This window comes from Tetrao urogallus (genome assembly GCF_951394365.1).
Source record: "Tetrao urogallus genome assembly, chromosome: 1".
NCBI classification, from domain to species: domain Eukaryota; kingdom Metazoa; phylum Chordata; class Aves; order Galliformes; family Phasianidae; genus Tetrao; species Tetrao urogallus.
In genome coordinates, this window is record NC_136813.1 from 101,618,804 (window position 1) to 101,639,337 (window position 20,534).

A 20,534-nucleotide genomic window follows, 5' to 3' on the forward strand; every position below is an offset into this window, starting at 1 on the left:
GACAATTCAGAGTAAAAGGAAACTCTCTTGCAGTTAAAATAGAATGAGAACCAAACAGGAAAAAGAAGGAAGTTACTTCTTGGAGTCATCAAATAGGAGATAAGGAGAATGCTTCTAGAGCCAAAAATACTAGAAAGTGCTTACTAGGTTTGTGAATGCTTTCAAGTACTTCTTTCCAGATAAGTGGCTGGAGGAAAATCAGTTTTTACCACTGTGTTGTGAAGATGTTGTCCTTTTAAGAGATATAGAGAAATAAGTTGTTCTTCTGGGCTTTCCAACAAGAATCTGAAGGGCCAAAGCTGTCCTTGGTAGACAGCCCTTGTTATACAGTGTTCTGGTACACTTAATGGACAGAATGGATGTTCAGTGAGGACAAGCATAATCCTGCCAACAAGAAATACCTGCAGTTTGACTAGGGAAGAGGATTCTTCTTTTAAGTTAAGCAATGATGTTTATTATGTTTTCAATTCTGAATTAATTTTTTTTGTTGCTCTGAGAGTTGTAAACCTTAAGGAGCTCTAAGTCATAAGAATGAACAGACCTTCGTACCATGATTACTTGCCCTATAAATATCTCTCCTGCTTTTTTCCAGCTTTTCTTTCTTACCATAATCTCTCTAAAAGACTTTCAGTAACGTGGTGATGGTTCTCCATGCTCCAACTACAACCTCCAGGAGAAATGGAAGTACCACTTTCAATTTTTCCCTTGAAAGTTCTATTTCTTTGTTGGGTATCTGCTTGAGATTTTCCTTATCAACAGCCTCTGAATCTCAGAGTTTCTGTCTAGAAAGAGGCCTCCATTTTGTCAACAGATGGCACATAATTTGAAGTTGTTGACGTGTTTTGTTCTGCTTTTAAAAAGTTCTCCTCAGGAACTGTTCCAGCACATCACTTACACTTATTTCCCAGGTTTCAGACTTTTTATGGCTTTTCAACATCAAGAGTCCAGCTCAGGCTGCTATTAAATTGGGTTTGCTGTCTTCAAATAGTGTGAGCATAATCACCATTTAGTAAATAAACATGGCCCCATTATTTCTTAATGCCTTGCTTAACAACTTTAAGATTAGCCCATGTCTCTCATACTCCCAGTAGGCAACACTTAAGCAGTGAGTAATATTTCTGTCTGCCATAGTCAAGTAATCCCAAATGTAAGTAATTTACAGAATGGCATTTGGGACTTTTACAAGAGACATATTGTAATATGTCACTGAAAATCAGCCTGCCTTTGCACATTTGATCAACAGCCAGATGGAGGCTTTTATCGCATTTATTTAATCTGAAATATACATAGTAATTACACTGGACCTCTGAATTTTTCAGTCCTTGTGGCTGTCTCCAGAGATGGTAGGAAATGAATCTGTCAGTTACATACTAGTGTGGATGTGACCCCCATGGTAGAATCCTCATGTATTGCAGCTAACAGTGCTGACAACAGAGACTGTGAGTGCTGCTAGAAATGAACACATGCTGCTGAGTTCAAAAAAAGTAGCCCCATAAACCAAAACTAGCACAGCATAATTTTTTATGAATACAACAGTCCTCTAGGAAAGCAAAGACTGACCTTATTCATAACAAATCCATTACCAATCAATGACAGTAAGAGTAAACGATCTCTTACTAATAGCTGGATGGTATTTAACTTTAAGACTTCTGAAAACAACGAAGTCTTAATGATCCCAGGGGAAAATTTGGTTAAGATATTGAATTCCACCAACCATGTCATTATTAAATGAAGAAAATATTGTTGTTTCCATTAGTGGAGAGTTGGCATGAAGAATGAATGGCATTCAGTTGAACCACTGGCAATAATTCCAACAAATTGAAGATAGTCTTACTGCTTGGACAGAAACTTCACTAATGGAGGTTGTCATTATTCCAAAGAATTTACATAGGATTTTATGCCCTAATTAAAATGGCCATAAAAGATGCCTAAAATGTTAACAGGAGTATTCACTTTCCTCCCAATAATTTACACATTTTTTCTATTACTTAGAATTACAAGTCTATCTCCACTAATGTTTCTCACCTCTCTGTTTCTGAGATTATCTGAGCCAGTCAACAGCCTTCCTTGGATCAGTTACCCTAACCACAAGTATGCCTAGCTAATCTTCTAGAGATATATTGACAGATAAAATATGCTATTAACTGCCGAAGAGGAAATTCTGTTGCAGTTATTCATACTGAGTAATCTCACGGCAGATTAAATTGCTCTTCAGCATGACTAAGGTGACAGATTCCGGCTGTAAGTGGATGGTTTACTGAGGTATTTTGATGTTGTATAGGTTTATAATTATTCTAATCTGTTTTGGTAAGGAGAACTTAGTATGACCAGCATAAAGAATTCATTTGAACAATAGGTTTTCTTCCAGTATGGAGTAAGTTTCAATTAGAACTGTTCTTCAAATAAATTAAAACTGCCTTTCTTTCTTCTGCCTTTCTCCCTTTGAAAACTTTCCTGAATTGATTAAATCCACCATACCTTGTGCAAATGTGGATCCACTCATGCTTCTCTGTTCCTTATACAACCGTGGATATTCTCTGCTAGCTTTAAATCTGCTTCTCTGCCTTACTTACTCTAGCTTCTGCCATTGGGAACAACTTCCTCTCTATCTACGCTTTACTGAAGTTCTACATTTGTTAAATATCATTTCTTAGCTGAAAGTTGATCTTTCTTGCACTGCTTACCTGAGGTAGAAGGTTTAGATGAGCTATACGGTGGTACTGATTAACTCTGAAAAACAATTTGTGAGGGAGTCTGTACATAAACATAAAAACAAAGTGGCAAAAAAAGTCATTCTGGGAAATATTATACTACTTTCCAGAAGCTACTGGCTAGCAGAATTACTTTCTTAAGTGCTTTGAGGGATTATCTTTAAACAATCTGATCACAGTTTGTGATGTGCAGTTGTGGTGACAAGGCATGGCTTTCTCATTGTCTGCAAATGATAAGACTGGAAGAGACCATATGGCAGCAAGAGGTACCTGAGTTCAGAACCTGCTGAGCATACACACACACTCCCCTTCTCATACAGACATTTGTCTGCATGTTCTGCTTGGCAAGCTGAAATCTGTAGGAAGTGACCAAAAGTCACAGCTATAAGGTACTACAACAAAGAGAGCAGGAGAGTTCACTGGCATCTCCAGTTTCTGTGTTAATTAGGGAATTATTCATTATTTATATAGATAATTAACTTCTGGTGTCAAGAAAAGGAGTTGTGCATACATATGCACACCTACTCCAGCTGGTGTCTGTCCTTAATTGTTGATGAAGAAAACAAAAAAAAGCAGAGATCCTCCTATGCTTATTGATGGAAAATCGTTAGAGGAAAGATGACACAAAATGCAGTTTTTTCTCAGAAAATAGGAAATCGTGCATCTTGACTTTCTAGGTAGGGTTGGCTTTTTTTTTTTTTTTTTTTTTTTTTTTTTTTTTTTTTTTTTATGTCTAATAGGCTGCAGTTTCCAAGCTTCAATCTGCTTTGCTTTGTTTGTGCAATGGAGGGAGACACTGAGCATTCTGGAACTTCAGAAGAAGATGAAAATTAAAATGCTGGAAGCAGAGTTAATCCATCCCCTGGCTGTTGTGCTGCAGCCTACCATATAACTCACTCGGAAAGACAGGCTTAACAGAAATTTTACAGTCATTTCTGCCAGTTTTCTGTTTCCCCACATCCCCCTTCCTTAGTAGCCAGAAGTTATAGCTGGATTGTCTGCAAGTATTTCTTCTCTTCATTATTCTCTACAAAAAGAAAGATGAAAAGTTTGCAGATATTAGGTTTTTTGTTTGTTTTTCTACGCCAAGGTCTAAAGAAATTAATGAGTTTATTGAAGGACGAAATATAATGTCAATAAGAGAAGTCTGTTGTGTGCTCTAATTAGAAGACATGTTCCCTTCAGAAAGCTGGAGCTTTTAAAGAACGATTGAAAAAGAAAAAGAAAAAAAAAAGAAAAAACTTTGAGTAACTGTGTCAATGAAATAATAGACGAGGCAGAAAATCTGGAACGAGGCTCTAAGGACCCTACAAAATATTAAATTTTCCATTTCTTACCCAGTGTAGATATACAGCTCTCTTATTAGCACCAAAAGCAAAAAAATTAGTAATAGATATGGGTAATATTTTTATTTACCTTGGACAAGGGCCCCTTATTCACGAATACACATCAGAAGATGTGATGTTTTACCTTCACTGAAAGAAATCTCAGATTCATGAGAACAACATGATCTCTCAAAAGGAGCTGTAGATTCATCTGTTGACACATTAGTGGGGCTTTTATCCTTCTGGGATGTGGGCTCTTCTTAATAGGAATGTATACATAATTCAGTGCTATGGGGGAAGAAAAAAAAAAAAAAAAGAAGAAAGAAAGAAAAAACATTTAGAGGCAAAATGTGACAAATGTGCTACTGCGGTAATACCAGAAGAAAAGGCTATCAATTCTTTTGAAGGTTTACAAGTGAACTTTTTTCTGTCTGTCTTCTCTATGGTTGATGATGTTCTCCTATTAAAACAGCAGTTTATATATGCTGCATATTAGCACTCTGTTTTGTTCTTCTTTGCTTCAGGCACTGAAGTAAAAGGAAGGCTGTCACATATTTTAAGTTCAAAACTGGTTAATAACAAAACACATTTTCAACAAATTTCACTACCAACCCCTTTGGGCAGCTACTCTTTGCAATTTAAATGAGGGTTTAGAAACTTTCTTTTCCTCCTTAACAATACTTTCACAAGTTTCAAGTACATGTATTTTAGTGGTTAGTGGCATATTACAAAATGAGATTAAAAGTACCTGTTTCAGCACTCCAGGCCAGGAAGGGAAAATTGAGCTGTGGGGAGCCCAAATGAAGATGCTAAAATGGGTAAAATTTCCTCACAAGCACTTATCACAGACAGCACCACAGCTACTATTCCTATTCCTAAATCAAACACCTTGTCAGCTGTCAACGGAGCCCTACCTACTATCCATATTTGTGAGTAAATTCCTTAGTCCTTTTTTTTTTTTTTTTTTGGTTGACTGACTTTTAAACTGAATTATCTAAATGCTGCAGCATGAGCTGACCGATTATGAGACAAGAAGGCACTGGGGAAAGAGTTGAGGTGTTACAAATGTCTCCTAACGGTGTGAAAAGCTTCAAAAGGGACCTGTGCTTTATTATATGCCAAAGAAATCACAATGGGGAGAAACCTTTATTGAAAAATTGATCTCAGGGCACAGATTTTGTATGAAGCTTTTTGTCTCTATTAGGGTTTTTCTAAAGGCATCCTTCCTGCAGGTTCTCTGATATCTAATGAGGTCTGAGCTCCTGCGGCATCCTGTTCTTTCAGGATAGTTACAGGAAAACAATGATCTTGAGATCTATACTGTCTCTTAAAATTGGTTGTAATTGATCCATAGTTCCTAAGTAAGCAATTTGAAGAGAATGAAAGAGCATGATCACAAAAGCTCTCTTTCTTTAGGAAGCTCAGCTGAAATATGTCTTAGTGAAGGGGAATATTTCTAATTTAGCTTATATTCACTGGTGAACTTCTCAAAATTCAAAAGGAAGAACTAAAGAGTCCTGTCCATTACTTGCTTTCTGTAATTTTAGCATTTTATTTCACAAAGGCACTTAAAAGTACTCAAACATGTAGATGTGGTTCCTTGCTAGATTTTCTCCAGAAGCTTTCATTGCTTTCCACTGCACATTCTCACCTTACCCTTCTTCATTTGCATAAACTCAACACTCTTCAAATAGGACAAAGTGGGGTTTCTTTTTGTGCTTTGGATCTCCTCAACCCCAAATGCACATTGCTTTATTGATCTGATTTTGTGCCAGGCCCTTTAAACAGTATCTTTGCCCAAAGTATGAATGCTTTGCAAATTGTACTGGGAATGATAACAGGCCCTGGAAAGGAGGAGGAATTACTTGAAGAGATTTTGCTGCCACATAAATTGTGACTTGGTGCTACACCACAGGATTTCTTGCTGGAACAGTCCTATTTTGCCTAAGTAATGGATTATTCATGAAATCAGTAAAAGTGACTGTAGGCTGGGGGTTTCAGCACTTGTCAGAAATGGGACATCCCTTTTTTTTCCCAGCCTTAAGGAACAGTTATTTTCAAATAATGTCTGCTTAATTTGTCTTCATTTTGAGAATGCATTTTAAGCTCTGGAGCAAATTATTGCCTTTATTTCCAATTTTTCTTTTAGTATAAATGGTCAAAACAAATGATTACTTTAGGTCCCTAAAAGCTCAGCATGTCATACTCAAAGTGATTTTTGTGTAACTTTTTTAGTTCATCACCAGGGCCAAAAATTAAGCTTTACAATAAAGAGGTCTACTTGAGCATATTCCCCAAAATATGCTACCATTTCAGCATACACAGCTCTTTTTCTCCCATTGCTTGGAAAAGGGTTATGTGACCCCTTCCTGCAGCCTGCTCAGTCAAGTCAACTGTGCATAAATAAAAAGGAAACTTATGCAGGAAGAAAATGAAATTAGATGGATAATTATCATATACTTTATGCAAAAGCATGAAAAACTGTTTCAGCATTTCTCTGCTTAGCTAATGTGTGAAATCACATAAAAATATTCTACGCTGAAACTTAGTCATTCAGTCAGAAAATGCACTTATCTCCTTATTTAATAGGTGTAAAGTCTTATCCAATGTGTGTCACTTCTTAATGAATGATCTATTACTTTCCTCTTACTCATTTTAAGTATGTTATCTCTGTAAGTCTGTGAACAAACAGTAATGGGTAAATCTGAGAAGCTGAAAATGTCACTGTATCAGCAATCAGTATTTCGAAAGTACTTCCTAAATTTAGGACAGAAACAAATAAAAAAGACTCCTTGGCTTTACTGGCATTGTCTTGCTATAAGATTTCTTTAGTCCAATCAAAGAGTAAAATAAACAGTATAAGAACTGATCTTTGAAGATCTAGACTAATAAAGAACTTTGAATTTCTGTGTCTCAGGCAATTACTATTTTAGTTTATTGTGCTCTTGCAGTAGAAAACAGTCTAACAAACTAATCCCTTTTTTATTTCTTCCCTTGATTATGAGAATTTATTGCACAATTGTATAATTAAGACATTATTTACTGGAGTTACGAGTGTGTCAGGCTAAGACCAGGTAAAACTCATGAAGATAATAAAGGGCATCCTCCCTGAAGAGAGCTGGTAATAAAAACGCCTAGAGCACTTGGAAGATTGTGTATGGTCACTCTATAAATATCTAAAATACAAAATGCTATATTTTCCAAACCCCTGTTTTTCTGTCTTTCGGCTACTGTTCAGGAACATTTTGACACAGTAATTATTTATGAGATGGTAGATAGTTCCAGATCTATAATTCAGGCATGGGGCTTAGGTCATTTAATGAATGGCAAATGTATAGTGCATTACACAGCATGCATAATGTAGAGCATATTTATATTTAATGTTAACATTATTTTTCAATGAGGAGAAAATTTCTATGAGAAGCACTTCCTGTTCATAGCATTGTTTATATTGTGCAGGTTTTCATTTTGCTATGAAAGGATGCTTGTTTCCCCCCCAAAATATTGGCTTCTTGTGAAGATCTTTCTCCACTTCTTTCCCTTCCATCCATTCCTTCCTTACATTTTTTTTCTTTTAAAAAGATTATTTTTTCTGTGGTAATAATCACTGAATCATAGAATGGTTTGGGTTGAAAGGGGCCTTTAAGATTATGTAGTTCCAACCCTCCTGCTATAGTCAGGGACACCTCCCACTAGACCAGTTTGCTCAAAGCCCCATCCAGCTTGACCTTGAATGCCTCCAGGGAAGGGTCATTCACAACCTCACTTGGCATCCTGTTCCAGTGTCTCACCACCCTCACACTAAAGATTTTCTTCCTAACAGCTAGTCTAAATCTACCCACTTGCAGTAAAAAGAACATTTTCCCTCCTCCTGTCATTACATGCACTTATAAAAAGTTTCTCCCCAGTTTTCCTGTAGGTCCCCTGCAGATACTGGAGGGCTGCTCTGAAGTCCTCTTGGAGCCTTCTCCAGACTGAAGAGCACCAACTCTCTCAGCCTGTCCTCATAGGAGAGATGCTACTGCCCTCTGATCACCTTCATGGTCCTTCTCTGGACCTGCTCCAACTGAGTCATATCCTTCTTGTGCTAGGGACTCCAGAACTGGACACAGTACTCATGAGAGCAGAGTAGAGGGGTGGGGTCATTACCCTCAACCTGCTGGCACACTTCTCTTGATGCAATCCAGGATACAATTGGCCTTTTGGACTGCAAGTGCACATTGCCAAATCATGTTGAGTCTTTCATCAACTGAGACCCCCAAATCCGTCTCCTCAGGGCTGCTCTCAAGCCTTTCTCCACCCAGTCTCTGTCTGTACTTGGGATTGCCTCACATGAGTTGCAGGACTTTGTACTTGCCCATGTCAAACTTCATGAGGTTGGCATAAGCCTGTCCAGGTCCCTCTGGATAGCATCCCTTTTATCTGGCATATCATCTGCACCACTCAGCTTGGTGCCATCTACAAATTTGCTATGGTGCACTCAATCCCATTGTCCATACAGCCTACAAAGACATTAAATAGCACCAGTCCCAGTACTGATCTCTGAGAAACACCACTCATTGCCAGTTTCCAATCGGACACTGAGCCGTTTAATGCAACTCTGAGTGCAGACATCCAGCCAATTCCTTATCCAACAAGTAGTCAATTCATCCATTTTTCTCCAATTTTGTAATCAGGATGTTGTGCAGGACAGTGTCAAAAACTTTGCGCAAATCCAGGTAGATGATGTTAGTTGCCCTTCCTTTACCTACCATAACTCCATCATGAAAGACTATCATCTTTATCAGACATGTCTTGCCCTTCGTGAAACCATGTTGGTCACCACAAATCACCTCATATTTATTATCCATTTCCAATCTGCTCCACCGTCTTGCTAGGCACAGAGGTGAGGCTGACTGGCCTGTAGTTCTCTGGATCTTCTTTTTTTGGCTTCTTGAGAATGAAAGTAGTTCATAGACAGTTTCTTTGTGAATAGACTTCTGTGACAATATTTATCAATATAATCTTACAAAAATTGAGAAACATAAAGTTCTCTCTCAATGGCAATACAATACTATTTTTGCATTTCAATGAAGAACTAAAATTTAAGGCTAAAAATGTCAAACTTTAGGAACAGTAGAATCTCATTAATCTTCATCATAAGCAGTCCACTGCATCAGGTATGCTAAAGAAAGGACCTACATGCTGGAAAGCGCTTGAGGATGAAAACACAGGCATATTCACTTCAGTGTATAGTGATTACCTTTATGCGACAATTTCTGTCTGCAGTGCTTATTAAAGCTCACATAAGAGTGATGTGTAAATCTGGGTATTGAGCTTGTATGCTGCAATCAGCTTTTCAAAAAGTACCTCTGGATGAAGTGCAATGCTAGTCCTTCTCTGTATTATACTCTACATTAGGAAGGATATTATCCCTCAAAATATTGCCTTTCACTTGTTAATTTTAATGCTACTATATTAGCAAGTATGTAAGTATATCAGTGGGAAAACAAATTCATCCTGCTCCTGCCCAGTATCTGGGGAAGAGCATCTCCTGCAAATTACATACAGCACTTACGGACATTGCTCCTCCTGAGTGCCAAAATTGGTGCTGCTTTTTGCTGCTGGAAGCAGGTTTACAGCAACTTTGCCACAGGCACCACAGAAGGAGGAATTTGCTAGATGGCTCAAGCAGACTGAAAGTCCTGCAGCAAGCTGTCACCTTCCATTTTCTCAAGTGAGTAATCACTGCCTTCTAAGCGCTGTTGAAAGCAGAGCCTCTGCAAGGCCTGGGGAAGGATGGCTGTGGGCTCCAAGCTGTGGCTCTGGCAGGATGAGATTTCAGCCCTCCTGCCTTTTCCCGCAAGGCTGCTGGCACACAGAGATGAGGGTCCTTCTTGATCAAAATAGAGACGATGGCCTTTTGAATTGAACCCCCCTCCTCAACATAGCGAGCCAGAATTTTCGTGAGGATGGAGAAGGGGCAGGGACAGTGGACTTTATAATGTGTTTCTAGCTTTCTTGAGGTCCCTAACTAGTTTGCTGTGATGTCTGCAGAAGTGCTGTGGCCATTTTTCCATAAGTCCTCTTAGCAGCCAGAAGACGGTTGGGAGATCTGAAGCCAGCAGCAGGGGAGGAAGCCATGCTTCAGGGGTTCAGGGACTGTAAAGAGCAGAACAGTATCTATTACCATGACCCATACTGCTGCGTGCTCCAACAAACTTCGAGTTTCCATGTGGCTGATGTTTTGCAAAGAGAGGGGAAAGCATGCCTCTTTCATTTCATCTGAATAATGCTATGTTTATACATACGTGTGTATGTAGATATGTAAATACATCTCACCATTAAACGGTGATCTTGGTCAGCATAACGTAATTGTGGTGTCACACAATCACACTTCCTAAGCATTATCAGAGGGACTTTAATTGTCTTTGCAGGGTAGCCTTCTTTTATCTGTAAATATTTTTTCTGCCTTTCTGCTTTGCAAAAAGAAATTGTTTGCAGACTACTTGTAGAATATAAATGGCTGCTACAAGGGAAATGCCCTTGAAACAGTGTGTATAGACTGACAGCAACATAGAGAACATGCTAATAGCATCTTGAGAGAATTACTATTACCATGTAGCTGAGGCGCTTTCATCAAAACAGAAATCTTAACATGATTCTTTGATGTAATATTTTCTTCCTTTTGCATATTTCAGCTGACAAAGATTGCTCATTCATTGTTCAAAAGTTCCAGAGAATTACCCACCTCTAAATAGTGTCATTTCCCAGTATTCTTTGCAATATTCATAAAGCACCAGCCAACAGAATAGACAGGTGACCAGCACAGAAGGCTCAAATCTGACAACATTCATTGTAGCACCTTGTCCAGAGTTAGTAAAGTGGACATGAGAATACACTGTTGAATATATTACAGCTCGTTCCGTTTGTGTACTAATTGAGTATTCATAGTAAACTCTCAAACCGAGGATTGAAAATGAATGATGATCTTTCAGGTTGCCCGATACCTTTATCTGACCAAATTCATGCAGACTCAGCCATGTGTAGAGGGACTTTGCAAGGCTGCACTTTATCTGCCTTTTTATTTCTGGTGCAATAGGATAGGAATGAGAGGAAGAGAATATATAAGGGTTCCCCACTGAGAATCAGGTCTATAAATTATGTATTATGCAGACACTATTCTGCTGATGCTATCTGATCCCCAATTCTCGGTTCCTTGTTTTTCCTTCTATAAATAGCTGTGGCCAGGTTTTCAGTTGTAAAATGACGAGGACAAAACCAGAAACCTTTCCCATTTAATAACCTCTGCCAAAGAAGAAGAAGGTAATATTTTTCATAACTGTGATGTCCTCAGGGCTTTGACAGTCTGGGAATACAAGCGGCACTGTGTTGTTGATAAGATATGGGTAGTAAATGTGGGAATAACCATGCTAAATATTAAAGAGGGAAATGCCCTATTTTCAGGATGATCAGTGTAAAACTTGGTATTGTGATTTTTTCCTGTCAGTTTTTTTCTGTGTAGGACCATTTTTGGTTTTTGTTTCTCCCTGTAGATCCAAATGCTTTGGCTGGACAGACCGGACCTGACCACGCTCTAATAGGAGGAATAGTGGCTGTAGTTGTCTTTGTAACACTTTGTTCTATAATTCTCCTTGGTCGATACCTGGCAAGACATAAAGGTAGGATAGATTTAGTGGAACTTCTATCCCTTTTGGAAGCAAGGCATGATTTCACTTGGGAATGCTTTTCCCTTTCACCTTCCCCCATCTGATGAATGGTTTGGACAAGAAAGCTCCATTCACACTCTAATCATGAGTGAAGTCTCTGAATTTCTGTCCAGTTTTTCAGTGGACTAGCTAAGGCAAAGGATGTCTAGTTATGTGTTCATGTCACAAATCATTGATTTAGAGTGACCCTTGATTTTAGCCTTTAGCTCTAGACACCTGATTATATGATCTTGTAGTATTAACTAGTATATCAAGTCAACAGATGTATGTTTATATACATACACAAGATTTTCCTTGTGCTGATACTTCTAACAAGCACTAAAAAAATAATTTTAAATACTGATTGTGAAATTTCAGATCAGTAGCTCTTTTGCTAATGGTCCCACCAGAGTAAGAGTTTCATTCCCAGGTCAAGCTTTACCTTATGCAGGGGTTTCACCTTAAGAATTCTATTCCTTTCATTGTGAATCCCCACCACCAACAGAGATAAGAGGGATGGAGTGACACTGACTTCTGACTAAGCCTCTCTGTGATCCCATTTTGACCTAGTTAATTCCGAAATCATTTTGTGAGATTTAACCTCTGAATAGCTTGCAGACTGGGTTGTTAAAACCCAGTTGATTTGCTTATCCTCACCAAAAAAAAAGCCTAGAAGAAAGGATTAGTATTGGTGTTAACTCATTAAATCATTTAGGTAGGATAATCATATGGCTAGCAGACATCAGCTGATGCAAATAACATTTTAATTTGATTGGACCATGTAGGGGAAAAATAAACCTGTAGAAATGTGCCTCTTTTGTTTTTCATTTCTGAACAAAAGCATATAAATCTTATGCCAACATAAATTACATTTTTCATGAAGGGGCAGGTGGTTGTCAAGGTCAATACTTTTTATTCATTTCCTGATCATGAAAATGTGTGCTAGTATAATATGAATGGATTTAGTTAGTGAAACTACCTCAGTTTTGTAATTCCTGGAAATGACCGTAATACAATTCAGTAAAATTTAAGCATAGGTAAAATCATGTAAAAAGAAGTACAAAAAAGAAGTGGTCTTTTTTTTTTTTTTTTTTTTTTTTTTAAGCATTTATGAATATCTGAATCTTCAAAGTTGATTTGATTTTTGTGAATAGTTGTTCCATGAAATAACCGAGATTTTATCATTTATTCTATAATTACAAAATATATTGCATACTACTGCAGTTACATAAAAGGTGGTCTTCTCTTAAGGTATTTCTTTAATTTACTATGAGTAGATGTGAATTTGTGCATGTGGATTACCAGTGTTAATACTATAGATATTTCATGGACAAAGTAGAAAGCTGAACCTACCAGTATCATTCATACTAAAAATGTAAAAGTATCCATCCATTCATGAAGCAATTGGAGCACTGTTAGAAATGTACTTCCTATAATACAATGTAAAGCTAAAAAAAAACTAATCTTTTTTCTTTCTTTTTTTTTTTTTTTTTTTCCTGTTGTACTGATTCCTATAGGAACATATTTAACAAACGAAGCAAAAGGAGCTGAAGATGCACCTGATGCCGACACAGCCATTATCAATGCAGAAGGCAGCCAAGTCAATGCAGAGGAGAAAAAGGAGTATTTCATTTAGATACAGAACTAGAATCTTGGAGTTTTACTTATCAGGCTGAATGGTGGAGAAAACTGGCTATCATTTTTCAGACTTCATTTCTGCCATATTCTGCTATCTTTATTAACTTGCATACCTGCTCTAAGTAGCCAGTTTATACCAACAATCAGCTCTTGACATCCCCATTCTATAATTACAGCATCGTGTATAAAGCAGGACATTTCTTATTGCCTAAAATTCATATCCACTGCTCTCTTAACATACAGTGCTTGAATATACAGCCTTAACAATGTTAATCATCATCTTAATTCAAGTTTTCTACATTTTTAAATGTTATACAGCTTTCTTCTTTTTCAGTTTCTTTTACCGTGATCCCTACTGGTATGTCATAGAACAATATTCATAACAAATACTATTAGGTAAGGACCTAATTTACTTACATAAAATGTTAAGTCTAAGACTAGAGGTTTACAAAGAATGTTTTATACATGTCTATAATTAAAAAGCAACTTGTTTTTGAGACATATGCCCTAGGAAATACAAACAGAAGTCTTTGTAGAATAGTTTTTTGTGTGCTTGGATTTGGTGGGATAAAAAACAACTATCCATCCACTAAATTTTTTGTTTTGCTTTGCTTTGCTTTATTATGTTTTAAATGGTACCTTGACAGCAGTGCCATGTTTCAGTGGTAAAATCATGCTGAATAGCTAAACTGATTCTGCAAATTTAGATAATAGTGCTTCATTTGAAACAAATTTGTCTTTCCATTCTACTGCTTTTTTGGGATTACAAAGATTAGAGATTTGTTTTGTGTGTGAGTAATTTCTGTTTTTGTAATTTATTTGCTTTACATGGACTCACCTGCCTACTCAAATTTGAAGCGTTCATGGGGCATGACTGCAAGACATTTTAGTATATGTATATAGTGCATATAATAAATTCAATTAAACATTGTTTGATACATATTTAACTTTTTTGGCAGTAGCTAAGTCAGTCACAAGTAGGCATTTTCTAATGTCCATTATATCCCTTTAGATATGACTCAAATAAATATTCTGAGTAGGTAACATGTATAAGTATTTTTTTTGTCTGTATGTCCTAGCACTGTTCAGCAGCAAACTTTTCTAGTTCTTGTTAGTTTTTCTTTGTTATACAATGGAAGCACAATGTTATATGGAAAGGTAGTTTTATGCTAACAACCAGTGCACAGCCTCAGGTTTTAAATTACAACCACATTTGATTACAATCCTTAAAAAATACTATTGAGTTGCAAAAATTATCAGTTTTTAATTTGGCAGTTCCAGAGCTGCTTCTCTATGTTGGTTTGCCAAAAAAGAAAAAAAGAAAAAAAAGTAAAAAAAAAAAAAAAAAAAAAAAGTAAAAAAAAAAAAAGTAAAAAAAAAAATAGAAATGTTAAAACAAAAGATATATGTTTTGTGTATACAGTAAATGGACTAATTCTTTATATTAAATTCCTGTCTATGCATTTTGTGAGGTACAAACTTATGTCACCGTGAATGATAGAGAATTCCTGCCATGCTTTTAGCTCCACAGTGAAAGTCTCTGTTTGGATTATTTCTGAATTTTTTTGTGTAATTGACAGCTGAAAAACACATGCTCTTAACTGCGACAACAAAACGCTGTAAGCCCATTGGCTTATTTCCTCTTCCAATGAAGTAACAAGGTTGCCATAACAGCTCTTAGTAATGATTCTACACTGGAGAATGCAAGTTAGTCTAGATGGAGTTTGTTGTACTCCTGAGTTTTGCACCTTTGACAAAAGAATATTTCTCTCTGGTTGCTGTACTTGTTTGTGAAGCCTAAAAGCATGATGGTCTACTGTAAAGGACTTTCTCCTGGGATTTTATTTTTGTGTGGGAAAGGGAGAGTTTGGAATATGACATCATGTAGTATGGAAAAATGGAAGATAAAGGTGCTGTGTCAGATTATTTATCAAAAGAGTATAAACCTTTTAAGGACAATACTAGAGTATTTTAATTGTTTTTGTTGAAACATTTATCTTGTTAATTTCAAGAAAAAAGGGTGACGTCAATCAAGCAGCACTTTTTTTCAAAATATACAGACATAAATAATATGATGTGGTTGAGTGTTAACATAATAAATCATATACAGTATGACATTTTAAAGAAATTAGTCTGCATTGATGTGATTGCATGCTTGTTTTTACAGTTCACTCCATACCCATCTGTGGAAAAATGCAATAATATGTTAATATAATATGGTAGTTTGAGAGAACCAGGTAGGTGCTACTAGACACATTGAAAACTAGTATAGGTTTACAAGATATTCATGTCTTTCAAAACATGCACATGTAAAAAGGCTGGCAAAGGAAGTCATTCAGTTTAGTACCAAAAATATGGATTCTTGCCACAACTGTAACTCCCAGTTAGCCACAGTAAAGTGTCACACAATGCAAGGTTTCATTTCAGTACCTGGGGCCCAACTGAACTAAGCATCTAAGCACACACTCAGTGACAGGCATGGGAGAAGTTCCATTGAACTGTAAGGCACTATTCTTACGCATAAAAAGAAGTGCTTCCCTGGACAAGGGCCTTATTTGCTCAAGTGGAATTCCCCAGAAGTATGATGTTTATGCCTTTTTTTATTCTTCCTAATTCCAGCTTGTTTGAATAGTAGAGTTGCTACTTGAACTGTTGCCCGATGAAGGTCAGGCAGGACCTCCAAAAGCAGGATTGTTTTGAACCATTTTCTCCAGCAGTATAAAAACAGCATTTAAACTTTGCAAAAAAAAAAAAAAAAAAAAAAAAAAAAAAAAAGATATGAATTGGACAGTTGAAATGTATTATTTCATTGGTTTCCAATTAAAACTAATCATATGTGCTGATTTTTAATGCAGTTGATCTTCCATTATCTTGTACCTTGTGATGTCACTTACATCTGTGCAAAGCAGGTGTAAAAACCACAACAAGCAGCCATAAATGGCAAATTCTGACTGGGTAGCACTTCACAAGCCTATCTAGTCCTCACAGATTGAAATTACTGTACCAAGTGTGAAGAGGCATCATTCTCTTTTGTAAGTAAAACCATGCCTCAAAGCTAATGATTTTCAGTAGGCTGGTTTTTAAACCAGTTTTCTGTTTCCTTTAGTCAAGATCCCATTCTGAAAGATTGCTTTGAAGATGGCTGCAAGGTACCCAGCAAATGCATGAAATGGAGTCTCTGAATGGGAAGACATTAGCCAAAATATGTGTGACACCCTCTCCCTTACTCCCATGCAGAGTAGTTTTCTCAAAACCAGGTAGCTAGTTTCTGCCAGTGTACTGTTTACAATGTCGGTTGCTGATTATTTCTACACTTTCAAATGTTTGGTTTTTTTTTTTTTTTTTTTTTTAATTTCTTTTTTTCTAATGTTTGAAGAACATTCTCATGATTTGGACAAGAAAGCTGTGCATCAGAAGACAAGGGGTGCATCCTCACACTCTTTTAGCATCATCAGACAAATCAAGAAACAGTTTAGGGAACCTGATGTTGAATTTTGAGGCTCAGAATTTTAAGCTAGAACACGTTAAAAAGCTTTCACATTTCTTAGGAGTGGTTCATCTTGCACTGAGACTCCCTCTATGAAGGAATTTGTGGAGAAAACCAACTTTTCTAAATAAGACATGAAAGTTAACATCTTGTGTATTTTCATGACAGTATACTATACATATATATATATATAACTATTTCAATGAAAAGAAAGGACAGAATCATCTGTAATTATGTAATTCATGATTGTAACAACACTGAAGTTACCATGTACACACATGTACAGTAGCTCTTTCAGCAGTTACAGCGTAGATACATGTACTTCCCTGTAACATAGCCGTTATAGTGTAATTTAGTGCCACTTATTGTAAAGTGTTACCAAAAGGAAAACAGAGTTCTTACCTTTATAATTCCATTCAAATTAAAGGTAAGTTTATGAAATTAGCGCTGTTAATCTGATACAATATTTCTTAATTAAGGAGGTGATTTAAAACGTCATGCTCACACTGCAGCTTTCCCCACTGCTTATCCAGACTCCTCCAAGTATTTGATCTCTACACTCCAAGGAACTGGTAATCTGTGATGAACATACCAAAATCCAGCTACTTCTACTTTAATTGAATAAGCTGTAGAATAGAGAAAAACAAAACAAAAATATGCGAGTAATGCTTTTATTAAGTGGCACAAAGTACACACTAAAAACTATGCAAAAATATAGGTGAATATAGTGTATTTACATGTAAGTATCTTGTACTTGCTGTGTATGGATTTTGGAAAACCATGTAATTATAATATGCATTTTGATTATTTCAAGCAGGGGAACAACACTTAACAGTCACAAGGAAAACCAGGAAGGTACATATACAAGCAGCAGATATCCTAATGCAATATGTGTAATTCCTCTACCTTCAATGACAACTAATTTATAAAAATGCTTATATTCCTCATTATTCTTACTAGCTTTAATTTCTATCTCTTTAAGGCCCATTAAGTATAACTGAAACACCTTTAGGAAAGGCAAACACTGACTGTGCTGATGGCTTTGCTGCCAGCATTCTTTGCGTCTGGCAACACTGTTCAGTAATCTATTTCAGGCTCAACAGCACAAGTTTTCTCTTTTTTTCTGTCCTCGGGGGAGCCTAGTATGTTAAGATGCTGAAATATGCTGCCATATGCCCTGGTATTTTTAGCAGGCACAACAGAGAAAGAGAACTGCATTTTTCTGACCCCTAGTTTGCTGAATCACCTCACCTGGAATTTCCACCGCTTGCTCAGTAATGCCAGGCAGTCTTAAATTGTAAGTACCAAATGCTTCCCTCAAAGCATGGAGGATGCCTTTTGTGATAAAGCTGATGTTTTGTAAACATGCAGTTTTGTATTAGCGATCCTTCTAATTCTTGCCACTTTTCCATCAGACCCCACCACAGGGAATGCACTGAAAGACAGATAACATAGTATAGCAAAAGAAGAAAAGGGTACTGTAAGCCTTTTTTTAATTATTATTTTTAGCTGCCATTTGCTATAATTCTTCTTTGTGTCATATGTAATAGACAAATAGATGTATTTAGCAACTGCCGTTAGCATTTTTCCACATTGTACTATTCCTTGAATATGACATCTACCTCTTAGTCTGAATACTAGCTACGAAATATTTGTATACGTTTTAAATTACTACTGAGTCTTTGGTGTAATTTTGAAATAAGATGATTGTAATTTTGTTTTTCTGCTAAAAATAGAAAGAAAATATTGCCTAGGTTGGTAATACTTGCCCTATTCTTTGCCAACTTTGGGATTCTTTGGGATTATAATAGGGCATAAGGACACAGCCTCAGCTGGTATAAATCAGCTTCACTCTATTGCCTTAAATGTGGGCCAATTTACACTGGCTGGGGGTTCATCCCAAACAGCTTAAAAATGAACTGCTATACCATATCAATATTTAGTCAGTACTAGACAGTGGCATGCAATCCAACTTCTATACAATTCCTTTCCAGTAAAAGGCATGCAGTTTTGAAGAGAAACTTTTTAAAGCACATGCAAGCTTTTGAATTAAATATGCAATACCACTATTTTTGAGATATTCTGACATGTCTCTTACTTATTTCAACATATTTTAAGAGCATGTTTACATTAAAAACACTCAATGCATGTTGGACAGGGAAGGACTATTGCAAACAATAATAGAACATGAAATAGGCTGAGCTGCTTCTGACGTCAACAGAGCAGAGTAGAAACTCATCAGAAGTGGAAACTCCTAAAGGTGTCCTACATGGTTTTTCAGAATGGATCTGAACTAGTAACTCCAACACAAGTGAGCATTGTCTATTAGCACTGACAGAGGGCTAGCACAGTTCCTTCCTGCTGTCGGTGAATCTAACCCAGCACTCTGCACTTGCTTTAACTCAGGAGGAAATAAAGGTATAAACATGGTTTAACAGCACACTTCTGTATCACTCCACGTTCTCGGGATGCTTTAAGCTTTGTGCGCTTCCAGCAGTCCTTTAGGGAATTATTCCCATGTCTAGGAATCACCCTGTTTCCAAGCTGTGTTCATTTTCTTCAGCACTGTTTAATGTATTTATGTATAGACAGAAGATGGTGTAGAGCCAATACACTGACTGTATTTCTAGGGGTTTCCTATAGCAGGACATCTCTCAGCAGATTGCAAAAAATTCTTAATGATGTCTGTGTTTATGATAGATCTGCTCTCCATGTTCCGTGTCTTGAGTAATTTATTCTCTGTTGGGCTAGAAGCAGCAGTCTGATTGGAAAGGAGATAGAAAACAAAGTCTCCCTTCTTTTACAGGCTCTTTTTAGGACCAGTCTATGTTATTATTGGAGAAATGTTGAAGGATTTTTATTTTCATCTTTTTTAAGAGTTCCGTTGCAAAACCAAGCCTTCTGGGGTCAGCACTTCAGCATTGTCTCTGTGTTCAGGATTAAACCAGAAGTGCTTCCTGCGTGAGCTCTGATTGCACGCTTCAGCACAAACTATATGAAGCCTTATCCTGCCCTCATGCATAATGCTGAGGAAAATAGATACTATTTGCTTCTAAACATACTCTTTTCTTAGTCTTCTTCTACAGCAAGACTATTGAAGGGTCTTCATAATATATTCAAAAGGAAGGCTTTTATAAATTAAAAAAAAAAAAAAGATAATGATAATCATTAACTGTTAACATCATTTGCTAAGAGTGGAAAAGTCTTTAACTGCTGAGCTGAATTCTTTAGTACTTCCTCTTTCCCTCCTTTCTATGCATATTGCTTAAAGCTAGTAAATGCACAGTTGCTCATGCTGTGTTTTTTCAGTGAAAGCAGATTTCCTTATACCCCTGTACAGCATCCATAGAAATATGCAAATACAACCTACAGTCATCTGCTTCATCCTCAGCAGTGAGCCAAGAGAGTGAACTCGTGGATTACTGAGTTCATATATGTTCTGCTTCCATAAAAGTTGGATACAATACGCCTATTGATCTCAAAAGGATAAGGCTTGAGTTGTTAAAGCACATTTGAGTTGCTCTTTAGTTCCTTTACAACAGAATGACAAAGCATTCCTTGTGCATCCTTTACTCTGAGTATAGATATCTTATAGCTACAGAAAAATGTTCAGCAGAAATTTTCCTAGAATAAATAGTAAGACACAGTTTGTGAAAGGACTGGAACAACTTTATCTATTTAGTCA

The 20,534-nt window shown here is 36.8% G+C and overlaps 1 protein-coding gene across 2 annotated transcripts in view; it reads left to right on the plus strand.

Moving 5' to 3' along the window:
- Positions 1–13,360, plus strand: part of CADM2 (cell adhesion molecule 2) — a gene marked incomplete at both ends in the record, with an annotated part of 624,831 nt that extends 611,471 nt beyond the window's left edge. For both annotated transcript variants that reach the window (XM_079549178.1, XM_079549179.1), the window contains 2 exons: positions 11,572–11,697; positions 13,242–13,360. In XM_079549178.1, coding sequence (XP_079405304.1) covers positions 11,572–11,697; positions 13,242–13,360 — 245 coding nt within the window. The remainder of the gene's footprint in view (positions 1–11,571; positions 11,698–13,241) is intronic.
- Positions 13,361–20,534: the final 7,174 nt, after the last annotated feature.